This window comes from Colossoma macropomum, unplaced genomic scaffold (assembly GCF_904425465.1).
Source record: "Colossoma macropomum unplaced genomic scaffold, Colossoma_macropomum, whole genome shotgun sequence".
Taxonomy (NCBI): Eukaryota; Metazoa; Chordata; class Actinopteri; order Characiformes; family Serrasalmidae; genus Colossoma; species Colossoma macropomum.
The window spans coordinates 25416948-25429525 of NW_023494806.1; the positions used below are offsets into that span (position 1 = coordinate 25416948).

Below are 12578 nucleotides of genomic sequence, written 5' to 3' on the forward strand. Positions count from 1 at the left end.
AAAAATTTAACTATGTATATATTAAATAAATGTATAATTTTTGCATATATTATATAAATATAATTATTTTTTAAAAGTTAATTACTTTATTACTTAATTTTCACAATCTCTGTACATATTGTGTATCTTTTTTGCTATACTCACCATATTACAAAATTCAAATTTATAAAATATTGTCTATAAACAGTTCACCGTATCCCAATGACAAAATCTTGCAAACTTGACCGTTAAATGTGGGTATCTATGTATTTTTCAGTAATGGACCTGTACGTAACATCATACTACAAAACACACAAGTCCGGTGCAACACTGATGCTAAGCTCATCACTCATTAACATGTTCACTACTGAAAAGACTGATCAATCATCCCTCAAAAGAGCTTCTTTAAATAATTAATACATGGCTCATCACTTTAATTTATCAGTCCACTCAGGCTTTGGCAGGATCTCCAGTATTTGTAAGGAAGCTGTTTGTTGAGTTCCTCTTTTTTCTACATGCAGTGTGCTGACTTTAAAGCAGTTAATAAACAAGCATTTATAGTGTGTCTTTTAAAGAGTCCATGTTTCTTTCTTTGTAATTAGTGGTAAATTCAGGAAATAAACAATAATAAACAGTGTGCATTAAAATGTACAGGAGTGTGTTCACCCAGAAAATCAACAAAACATTTTGTTTTGTAATTTGACTAAGGATGCCCTAACTTTTGCACATGACTGTAACTGTAGTTTGTTAAATTTTAACCCTGGTTATGTGGTAATATACATGCAACCTAGAATAAAAAAAGACAAAAATACATTTCCCATGAAAATCATATTTAAAATGCACGGAAAGGTGGTGGTAAACAGCAAGGATTTAATTGAAATTAAATTAAAAATATGAGTACCAGATCTATTGCATTATAGTAACAGTACAGTTCAGGGTTACTCTACGAGGAAGGAGGAGGGGCAATGTAGTTGTACTTGAACACAAATGCACAATGAACATTCAGCTACCACAGATTGCACACCAGATACTGTAGCAATGCAGTCTAACACAAGACCACCAAAAAAGAGAATCCTTTTGTTTGTTTGTTTGTTTTTTCTATGTTGTTTTTTGATCAGTCTTTGATTTTCATACATAGAGTACAAAAAAGTTGACCCAGAGGTTTTTGGGGCACAACTTCAGCATACCTGGCTACTCTGTACACAACTCTCAGGGTTTCAGAATCAACTCATTCAATAATGCCATAGAAATGAGAGAGAAAAAAAAAGAAATCAAAAAAAGAGGAAGAAACAATAATAATGCCGAACATGTACAATGCACTGACACAGAAAGTCAGCTGTGTTAGACATGCAACAAGTAACCCAACTTGCTGAAAAAAGTACAATAATCAATCATAAAAAAGGAAACATTATAATTGCATAAATACTTTGTACAGTTTGTCTCGCTGTAAAGGAACACACCCCTTTTTAAAATGACAGCCCACAACATAAAAATGCATCTGATAAAACCATGAGCCTTAAACATCTCTTTTTTCTGCTTTGTACACATGAAGGTGCGAAAACAAAGTCGGACTGATATAGCCATCCGGCCTTTAAGCTGCTTGACAACAGCTCTGATGTTATGATTGCACGCTAGTTTACAGTACATGAGTGTATAATAATAACAACCATAACGGGTGCATATTAGGCTGTATGGCAAATGATGGGGAAATGTATAAAGACAGTGAATAATACACTACTGCACACGTGTAGCATCTCATCCTTTAAAGTGATTTGTGTTTGTTAGTTAAAAAAAGAAAAAAAGGAAAAAAAAAAGGTTTCTTCCTAATTAAAGCAGCACTTTCAATGCAGTATTGCCCACAGTACCACTGACAAAAGACAACAGGTTTCATGTCTCATCTTAGCGTCAGTCTCTGAGACTTTGATTTAATCTAAAGCCACGTTCAACTTGGCTCAAAGCTTTGAAGGAAGAAAAAGAACTGTGTCAGCCTCCACGCATTCGAGCTACAATATGGGGAAAAAACATGGATGCACCAGTAAAGCGAGCATCGTTAGCAACGAGCTAGCCAGCCAACACGATATGAGTGTTAACTTTACGTTCATGATGTATTTATCTTCAAAACATAGACCTTTATGGTAAGCGTTACTAGGTTAACCAACTACTGTGTCTACACATTGACTGATCTAAAGATAATGTCATTTATAAGGAGAGAACTGGTTCTTCATTACTATTGATGGTGTGAGCCGCCATGTTATTTTACATCAGACTTTCCAAGCAGGAATTCCCCGCTGTGTGGGCATTTTCTTTGCTTTTTCCTAGAAAGAGGAGGAGATTTCCGAGTGATGAGCTTCAGTTGAACGCAGCATTAGTCTCAATCTCAGTTATTCTAGTTGCTCAACACCAATTACAAAACACAAAATCCCTTTCTCAATGGATGAACCCCAGATTCCATGATACATTCTTTCCTGATGCATTTCTATAGAGCAATGGTCACTAATCCTCCTCCTGGAGCTCTACTTTCAAAGTCTGGGGTGTCCCAAAAGTGTCTTAGCACAAAGATGACTCTTAAATGGTAGAGCGAGCATCAAACTGAGCACTCTCTCTACAAGTTAAGTTGATCTTAGCAGTAAAATGCCTATGGAAAACTGGGCCCAGTTTATTTTACTCACACTAATGCATCTGATCCAGCCAATCAAGTACTTCTGAAGTTGTTAATTAGCTGTGGCAGACTGTGGTTGGAACCGGACTCTGCAGCAAAGTAGATCTCCAGGACCAGGGCTGGTGACCACTCTACTATAAAGAATGCATGATTCAAACATTCTACAAAAGTCAGAAGTGGCACACCAACAATTTCTCTGCTAGGTTTTAAATAAGAAATTGGGACGCTGATACTCGGCTATGTAATGGCCTTGGCGGACAAACTTGCAAAATATTTTTTTCTCAGAAAAAGGTGGTTAGTGTCAGAGAGGAATATTAAAGCTTCATATATAACATTTACTAGTGGACAGACAATGTAAGACGCACATAAACCTGAAAAAAGTCCCTCGTTAGCCTAAATTTACAAAATACAATAGTGACCACATGCAATATTCAGTCAGCTGTATCACTGTCAGCTCAGTGTAAATATTTAGTATCATTTATCTGACTGATTTTCAACGCTTGAAATGCTCCACAATTCTATTCTCCAATTTCTTGAAAAAATCTGATATGTTATGAAGTGAGGTTACGTTAAATAGTTGGGAAATGCTGAACTTAAACACAGAGCAAACAGCAGAGTGGAACTGAAAAATAGAGATACTCTACTGTTCATAAATACGCTTAAAAAAAAAAGTCTGTTTGGCAACAAACCTTAAAATTGAGAGTTACTGGCAAAACAGTTCTGATACTGTGGGCAACACGTCAATGTTAACACACTGTAAACAAAAATAATTAAGTATTTGCATAACTAGACACGGTAATAACCGACCCACAAACATTTATTATTAACATTCATAGTCCCCAATATTATACCCGCTGGGATGCTGTGACTAGTGACATCGACTACACACAACCGCTTTCAGTTTTCCTTTTTTGTAAGTTTTTAAGTCAGGAGTGGTACGTTATAATGCTATGTTACAGGCAATGTTGTTTTTCTGTTTATTTCTTAATAATGACTTCTCATTTTCCTGTTCTAGTTAAAAAGGCCATTGTAATTATTTACAATATAAACACATTTCATCATATCATGAAGGAGGGTTTACGTGTTTCTAAAATCTAAAAGTTCATGGAAAATGTTTATGTGGACATAATTGAGTGTAACGTAAAAAGAAAACAAAAAGTGAAAAATAGAACAGATGTACACATCTCCCGTCACTCGGCGTTATACTCCACCTCCATCCATGAAACAACGGACATTTTAGTTTACGTCAGTGCTTTACAAACATGGGTCTCTTGCGCGGGGGGTCTCTTGGTGAGGAGTTTTCTACAGGGAGGTAGGGGGATGCGATAAAGGGGAGGGAGGGAGTGAACGGAGGTCTAGTTTCTGGAACTTTCTTCTGAGGCCCGCTCATGCTGCAGGTTGTAGTAACAGTTCTGACACACACGGACGGGTGAGGAGATCTTCAGCCGCTTGATTTCTGACTGGAAGCGACTGCACCTACAAGAGCAAAAAAAGGAGTTACATCACAACACTGGTGCACGGCAGAAAAAAAACTCGACACTCTAAACTGAATAAAGGGTAAATTGAATGTTTTCTACTTGTTTCTGCAGTAATGGCAGTGCATTAATCAAGTAGTCACGCTCATCTCTGTCGATAATAAAGGTACAGCTTGCTAGTGAGATTGAGCAAGCTAACTTATGAAAAATATGAAAGCATAAAAAGCATAAGTCAACATTTGTAAGCTTTGGTGTAACATTAAGAAACAGCAAACAGCATATCAGATTGTTAACTGCCCAGATATGCTCGCTATCTTTTGCAGTAACAAAAGTTTCTGGACGCAGCCCTGGTGCAGTGAGATGCGGGATAAAAAGTGCAAGTGGACTGGTACTGTAAAGGGAAAATTAGTACATTTTATTTTTGTATCTATCTAACTACTGATTTAAGGGGGTTAAATTACATTTTCAACATTACACTGGTGACAAGCTTCTTTCTTACTTCAAAGTTAACCTGACCTCAATTCAGTCACTGAATCGGACTCTACATTTTCCCCAGGTACTGTATACATAAGAAAGATAGCTTCTCCCGGGCTCTTACTTCTGGCAGAAGAGCTGGCCGCAGTTCCTGCAGTGGTGGCGTCTCTCGGTGAGAGAGAACCGCACAGCACAGCCCGAACAGCTATCCACCTGCTCGTCCTTCACCCAGTGGTCAGCTGCAGAGCGGCCCGGCTGCTCACTCACTGACCAGCTGAAGACACGACCACGGCCGTCCCCCACCAGAATCTTACTGTGGTCCCTGAGCAGAGAAGAGGACAGTTAGCAGGCTGAGTTTGGTCATGTGATCAACCATGAGTGTCCAATTCTGTCCTGGAGGACTAGAGTCCAGGACAGTTTGCTCATTTTCTTGTTCAAAAACACCAGATAATCCTGGTAACTAATTGCTAAGCTTAATCAGGTGTCTGAGCATTAAAATCACCAAACTGTGCTGGAAAAGGATCTTCAAAAACCCTTGATCAGAGTGAAGATGTTTTGAGTGTACACATTTTTAAAAAGCGTTAGTAGCATGGGCTGAAAAACCCCTTTCTGCCATTCTGGGGTAAGGACAAGTTTTGAACAATGATTTCTTGTTAGTGATAAGCTCATGTGATGATCACTCTTCTTCATGCTTGTTTGTATTGCAGTGGGAGACAGTTAGAACATAACTGGACCATTCAGCCCTGCCCTATAACTGCCTTGAATCTTCTTTTGCTGAGGATTTTTAAACGTCTTCTCTTTCACTTATCTTTACTAGGGATGTCCCAATATAGTATCAGAAAACATCAAGACATATTTGAATACATACAAAATCCAATCTGTTAAAGCTATTTTACCTATTACAAAATTTGGGAAAATTGAACCCATGACAGAACGTTTCACTGACCACCATGGTACACTGCTGTTGCTGCTGGTGGTGGCAGAATATGTGTTTCCATGAATATGTACTAGGAATGTATTATGAATATATCTTTACAGTAGTATAGCAATTTGAAGTTCACAAGGGTAATGCAGAGTAAGAAATTCATTGTACAGTGCAAATATCTGTTTCTCTGTGCATAGGACAAATCTGGTGAAATGTCAGCAATAAACCAAACATTGACAAAGTAGTACATCTTATTTAAAATGGATTGATTTTACTAACTTCAATGTACTGAAAGTGTGCACTGCGCAACTGTTTTATCTATAAAAATGCAAATACTGGATCAGATCTGGCATCAGCAGATTCCCACCAATAAAGGACTGGGATATTGGGAGATTGGCTTAAAGGCCAAAAAAAAACAAACAACCTAACTAAAAAACTGCATTGGGACATCACTAACTTTTCCCTTTAGTCCTCATCCTCAGCTCTCCATTCCACCACACAAAAGCATGCTTACAGACACACAATCACACAGTGTTTTTACTTTGAGATGGCGAGTGCTGTGATTTCTGCTGGCTGAGCGTTGTCCTTGCGGTCGAAGGCGGTGTGCATGGTGAGTTTGCTCCGGAACACCAGCTGTCTCTCCCATCTGTAGCCTGCTTCAGGAGACAGCAACAGCAACACAGAGCTCAGAACTGCCAGCCGCTCACACCCACAACTCTGTGAGGTGACTTGCTGGCAATATGCACTAACCTCCACGGAGGAAGATGAACGCCAGCTTGGAGCTAACAACTTATTTATCCGTATGCTGCACATTGATTTGACTGCGATAACAAATGGTGTCTGATGGAGCATTTCTGAAAATGTTACTTTTTGTGCAATATGTCCAAATTAAATTAGTTACCTTGTTGCTTCAGATATCTACAAGGAGTCACTGAAGTTGTGCTGCATGACTCATATCAAAGAATACCTTAATTTACTAGTAAAGAAAATGTTGCATATATTGGGGAAAATCTATAAAGAACATATGGTTCATAAGTTTAAAGTTCAAGGTCAAAATAACCTTAATTGGGTATTGTTCAGTTATGTTTGCTTGTGGTTCCACCCTTCAAACCTCTCTGGTGGAAACGTGTTATTGTGTTATTGCACGCAACATGCAAAAGATCATTTTGTAACATTGATTATGCTTCAGACTCCTTCACTGAGCAGATGGATCTGATGTTTGCAAGTGCATTGAAGGAGTACTCAAAGAGAACTCAGTCAAAACTTGGAAGACTGAAAAGCAGCCTTCAGTCTTAAGTTTAAAAATAAAGGCTCGTCTGTCTCCAGCGTCCTTATTTCTGGTCCAGCACATGGCATGCTACAATGTCATTTTCATACTTTTATTCATAATCACATTTGTTTTTTCTATTGTTTTGGTAAAAATGATATGGACTAATTCAGATATGGGCATTAATGGGTTAATGCTGGTTTCTGCAACCATCAACACCTCTTTGTTGCAGATGCCCTCAAGTCTTTTATAGACATACAGATGGCATCAAAATCAAAATCAGCATCTTTTTACAAAGTCCTAACACTGAGATGAGCCATGAATGTGTGATGCGGTTATATACATGCCTTCAGTACCTGCTCTTAGCCTGTTGTAGGGCCGGGCCTCCATGGTGCTGGGCTGCAGCAGCTGTGGGACGGCTCCGTGTGGGGGTGCGGAGTGCGGTGGATGTGGGTTGCCATGTTGGGCTGTGCCGGGCCTGCCCTGGCCCTCCGAGTAGTTCACGAACACAAAGCCATCCTTCTCATCTATGCTGAGCGTGTCTGACCAGCGGCGGGAGTCGTCCGAGCTGCTATCCACTGACCACGACGCACCGGCACGGGGCTTTGGCCTGTGGACGGCGCTGCCAGGCTGGCTGCCGGGACCACGTGGTTTGGGCTCCTGACTCAGGCTGGTCTCCTCACCCTCCGACTCACTGCTGTCATCATCTGGAGCTTCACGTCCATCTGGAAGATGTCAATGTGAGTGATAAATAAATTATGTAATCAGAGCAGAAATAACGTCCACAGTTATTTCTTAACTGCCACAGAGTGCTCTGATTCTACGTTTGTGTTACATCTGTCGTGTAAATACTGTTTATCTATAAACAAGGATAAGTGCATTGCTAAACTAGTAGCAGCCATCTTACAGCATGTTTTTCTGTACTTTTGTCCATTTGTGCAGATAACAATATAACACAGTATCTGATGCAGTTTTTTTAAAACTGATGGTCATATGTTTCCATTGCTTGTTGGTTACATTACCCTCACAATCCTAGATTCCAGTGCAAAACTACAGAAGCAAACTTTGAACATTAAATAGCTCTTGGCTGTTCAATTATAACTGAAGTAAGAAGACAATGGTGTTAACCTTTCGCTGAGCTATTATTTACAAATTAGCAAGTTCCAAGTTAAATCAGATGGTAATATCTGAAAAAAGGCACAGTTGGTGGGAGGGTATGAGTGACATAATTGAGGCACGTTACCGATTTTTTCCTCTCCGCAGCAGTCTGGCACATCTGGAGGCTCTACTGGCTCTGGTGCAGGGGTTTCTGGGACTTGTAAGAACTCCATCCTCCAAAACTACAAGAAAACCTTATTCAGTAAGAGCTGCCACATTACCTTCACGTGTATTCAACACCATTACATTCCAAAACTTCCAATTTAGAAATAATAGACTGAATAAACTGGATTATGGGATAGCAGCAGATTACCCTGACAACGCCGTCTGAGTGTCCTGTCACAATGACATTCTGGGTGTCCCACTCATTCATCTCAGACACACAGCAGCAGAGGATCTGTTGGCTGCGGCCGGTGAATGTGTTGGCACTGGCAATGGGGTTACCATTAATGCTCCACACATGGATGTATGTGCCCGCACTGGACACTATGTCTCCCTGTGTGGTGAATACAACCATATCTTTCAGCATGTCATTACAGAGAAATTTAACAGATGTAAAACTTTTTGTTAAGGTTAAGCACATTTACAGTTTTTATATGCATGAATATACTGATCTAACAGAAAGTTGTTTCTGTATGTTGCACATTCTTTTCATATTACAGTTTTAGCATAAAGGGTTCTCTATAGTACAAAAAGGTACTTCAATGTATACCAATAGTGAAACCCTTTGTGGCTTTAGATAGAAGTATTTTAAACGGTTCATATTAAAACAGTTTCCCCATCATGATTTGTCATGGTTCTATATATACACTGTTATCTTTACCAAAAAAAAAATGTGAAGTACCACCTTTTTTAATGGAGATATCCATTTAAACCGAGGGGCTGACAACTGTATGTTCATCTCTGTATGACCTAAAACTAAAACGTTGACGAAATAATTGGAATATACAATGACAGGCTACTGAACGTTCTACATGGTAAAGTACTAATTAGTATTAGTATTTACCACTCATTGCTAGTCCAAGTTAAAACCAAGCTAAAAGCCATTACTGGGGCCAACTTTGGCTTAGTGTATCTCAGCAGCTCTCGAAGTCTCGCTGTCCATGTGTGATTTCCTCAAAATACTGCGCATTCCTCTTTCTCTCAGACAACATGGACATAATACCTATCTGTCTTATTGCTTGTGGGTGTTTGCTTTCAATATGTTCAAAATGTTGCCGGATACCTGAGACACTGTTTTATGATAGTTGTGCAATAAGGTTTTGAGATGGTTTTAGTCTAAAACATATAATGGCTATATTTGTGTTGCAGATATCGCAACGCCTCGTTACGCCACCACTGCAAAGAAATCTGAGTCAGTACATTTCTCTAGAATTTCACATCAAACTACTCCGAATGACTTTGTTTACTAGTCTCATGACTAAATTTTGGGGAAATCTAAAAATGTCATAATTTTGATGGTGTAACTGGTGTAATGGTGCAATTCCCCTCTGCTCTGTAACTTTTTTTTTCCTACCAATTGGAGCACATCTTTTATGTGAAGAGGAGACATTTCATAGCTTTGCCTTCTGCTTTACAAGTGCTCATATGAGTTGCTGATTCCAATCTGTTTTATTCCATTGGAAATTAGACCAGTGGCTACTACACTAAAGAGATAAAGTGGCAGACTCACAGTGAGTTCATTGATGCAGAGCGCAGAGACAGGAGCACGGTGGCCTCTGAGCTGTGTGACGAATGACAGCTTGTTCAGGTCCCAGATGATGCAGGTACGGTCCCGAGAGCCGCTCACAATGATGTGGTAAGCTGATGATGCTGTCAAGCATGTCACTGCGTCAGTGTGGCCTAGCAGAGCCTATAGACACGCACAAGAACAAATTTCACTGCACAGAAGAGGAAAAATGCTTGTACAGTACTGGGTCTGAATGGCTTAATATAATAAATCTAAATATAATAGTATGGAGCTCAGTCAGTTTGACCCCTATAATGGACTTAACATATTCCATTTGCCCTTAGGGTAATGTAGTGTAGTCATCAGTAACAGTAAGGCACAGCTTATTCTTTTACCTGTTTGAGTGTGAGGGTCTTGGCCTTCTCTTTAGAAGTACTCGTTTCCCACACACAGATAGCTGTGCTGGTGCCTCCAGTAATCACCAGTTTGGGATTAGGACAGATGGAACACAGGATCTGACCCCATTCAGACAAACATTCATACACAATCACAGCCTGCAAAAACAAGAAATGCCTTTGGTTATACAACGTAGACCACAAAGACTACTAAATCAACAACAGAATAAACTATTAATGCTATGACTCATTCAGTGAAATAAACCTACATATGAACACTAGGGGACACTGTTAGCCCTACAATTTAATGCTCCAGAATATGGTTTTGGAAATGAACTATTATTTGACTGTAGGCAGAAAGAATATGTTTTAAAAGAAAAGCAGCTGCTACAATTATAGATCAGATGTCATTCAGTGTCAGACTTACATAATATCTTACAAAAATATTCAAATCTTTAACAGATACAACAGGAAAAACTTTGAGCCCAATTCCATGATTGCTTTGTTTGGTTTGATTCCCTCATTAGTGTTCATCTTTGGAAGCTGCTTTTGTATCTTTTGTCACTCTCCTCGCTCGGCAATTAACATGAATTAAACGGAAATCTCCCCATCACACATTATGGATTAGAGAAGAATTAGATGCATAATGAATTGCTCCATATGGGTTTTTTACAAGGACACTTCATTGAATTTTAATGGAAAAATTGTCTTCCCTCGAACTTCCTTGATGGACTAGTTTTTGATTACTTTCTAATATATAAACGCAATTGTTATATACTACGTAACGTGTGAAAACAGTACCCTAGATTGACTATCTATTGGTGTAAGAAATTATTTATTATGTATGTATTATTTATTTATTTATTGTTACTTTTACTGATTTACTTTTACAATCTGAGTTAGTATTTTTCTATTTTCTTTTAATCATGTTTTGTTTCTGTACATTTTCAGGCTATTTAGGCTATAACATTTTATATGAAATTTAAACGTTAAAATGTTCATAAGCCCACTTTTACTCAATATTACTGTTCCTTTAATCAACAAGCACAATAGCATGAATGAAACATGTACAGGTCTACACTGTTACATACTGTAGAAGACTGTAGAATAATAAAAGACAACAATAATGAAAAAATAACAAAAAATGACTCGGTGTGTTCTATATTTAGATTCATTCAACTTTTACCTTCAGCATGGACATATTAACATATTTCATTAATACTTTTAGACACTCCTTGCAATATTTATTTGTTCTAATCCAGCTACCTGAGTAGGTTAGCATTGTGCTTTGATCACTGTTGCTTTTGGCATAAACACCAAGTTATAAAAAAAAATGATGTTCATGTAATATTTGATTATTTTGCTCTGCAACATCTTTTTCAAAATTTCTGCATAATTCAATCAGTGAGATTAAACAGAGTCATTCAGAGTGTTTTAATGTAAAATGGTTCATTGTAGAGAAACTTACTGATTCATATTTCTTTAAAGTGGTAATGATAGGGACCAAGTCACGATGTCTACAAAGCAAATATAGCTTTTATTATTTATCTAAAATGACCAGCGAACTTAGATATCTTCCGAGTTTTTATTTGTAATGCTGGAAATGATGAAACAGTGGTAAATCTGAAAGGAAAAAAGTTTTGGGGATGAATTTTTACTACTGCATGTAGTTCTCTACCATGAATGTATTTCAGAAAATACATTTCACACCAAAACTAAAGCTCAAAACTATCATAAAACTATGTTTCAGGCATCAGGCAGTGCATCTGTATCCATTTAATGTAATAACTTTAGGTAAAGAAGCTTTTAGAGGCATTAAACTCTTCAGACGTCTGGTTCCGATCAACAAACGCTGTGAACAATTCTGACTCGGCATGTTTGCCTAGAATGACTATTTAATTATGCCAAACTGCTGAAAAATTGGTGTAATTCCCCCTCAACAAACTGCACTGCTTGGAGGAAGAATTGTTTATAGCAAATACTATTAGTCCACTAATTTAGCTTTCCTTTACTACAGAGGTTCTGTAACCAAACTCAAAACTTGTGAAACACTTTGGCTACAGTGTGTGACTTCCTTAATGTACTCTAAATCTATGGGTGTAAATGGGTTAACAATAAATTAATTTATTATTTTATCATTTTGACTTTTGTCGCTGTTTTGCAAGAGCTACAAGAAAGGCTATGCTTTCTATGCTATTTTTTTTAGTTTGTTTTAGGTTAAGGGGTAACACTCTTTAACAGTAGTAAAATCACTGTAATTTATAAATGTTGTGTACTACACAAATGCTTATTTTATAACTACGGTGTACTGCATGCCAGGGTTTCTGGAGTTGCATACAGGAGAGTAGATGCTGACCTTGTCTGACTCGTAGTTGGCCAGCCTGCAGCTGAGGTCTGCATAGCCCCAGGCAAAGGTCTTATTCCAGGCAGGAGGCACCAGCACTTTATTCTGCTCCACAGCCAGAATGCCCTTATCAGTGCACACTATCTGACCCACCGGCTCCTTCAGCTCTGCAACACACATACACATACAGAAAGCTTATGAAATGCTGCTGCCTCTTTTAGGATTGGCTTGTG

General features: G+C 38.4%; 1 protein-coding gene across 1 annotated transcript in view; it reads right to left on the reverse strand.

Moving 5' to 3' along the window:
- Positions 1-829: 829 nt before the first annotated feature.
- Positions 830-12578, reverse strand: part of wdfy3 (WD repeat and FYVE domain containing 3) — a 115156-nt gene continuing 103407 nt past the window's right edge. The window contains 9 exon segments of the mRNA XM_036598960.1: positions 830-4114; positions 4712-4909; positions 6054-6165; positions 7136-7504; positions 8023-8119; positions 8251-8433; positions 9610-9789; positions 10002-10160; positions 12358-12512. Coding sequence (XP_036454853.1) covers positions 3994-4114; positions 4712-4909; positions 6054-6165; positions 7136-7504; positions 8023-8119; positions 8251-8433; positions 9610-9789; positions 10002-10160; positions 12358-12512 — 1574 coding nt within the window. The 3' untranslated portion in view covers positions 830-3993.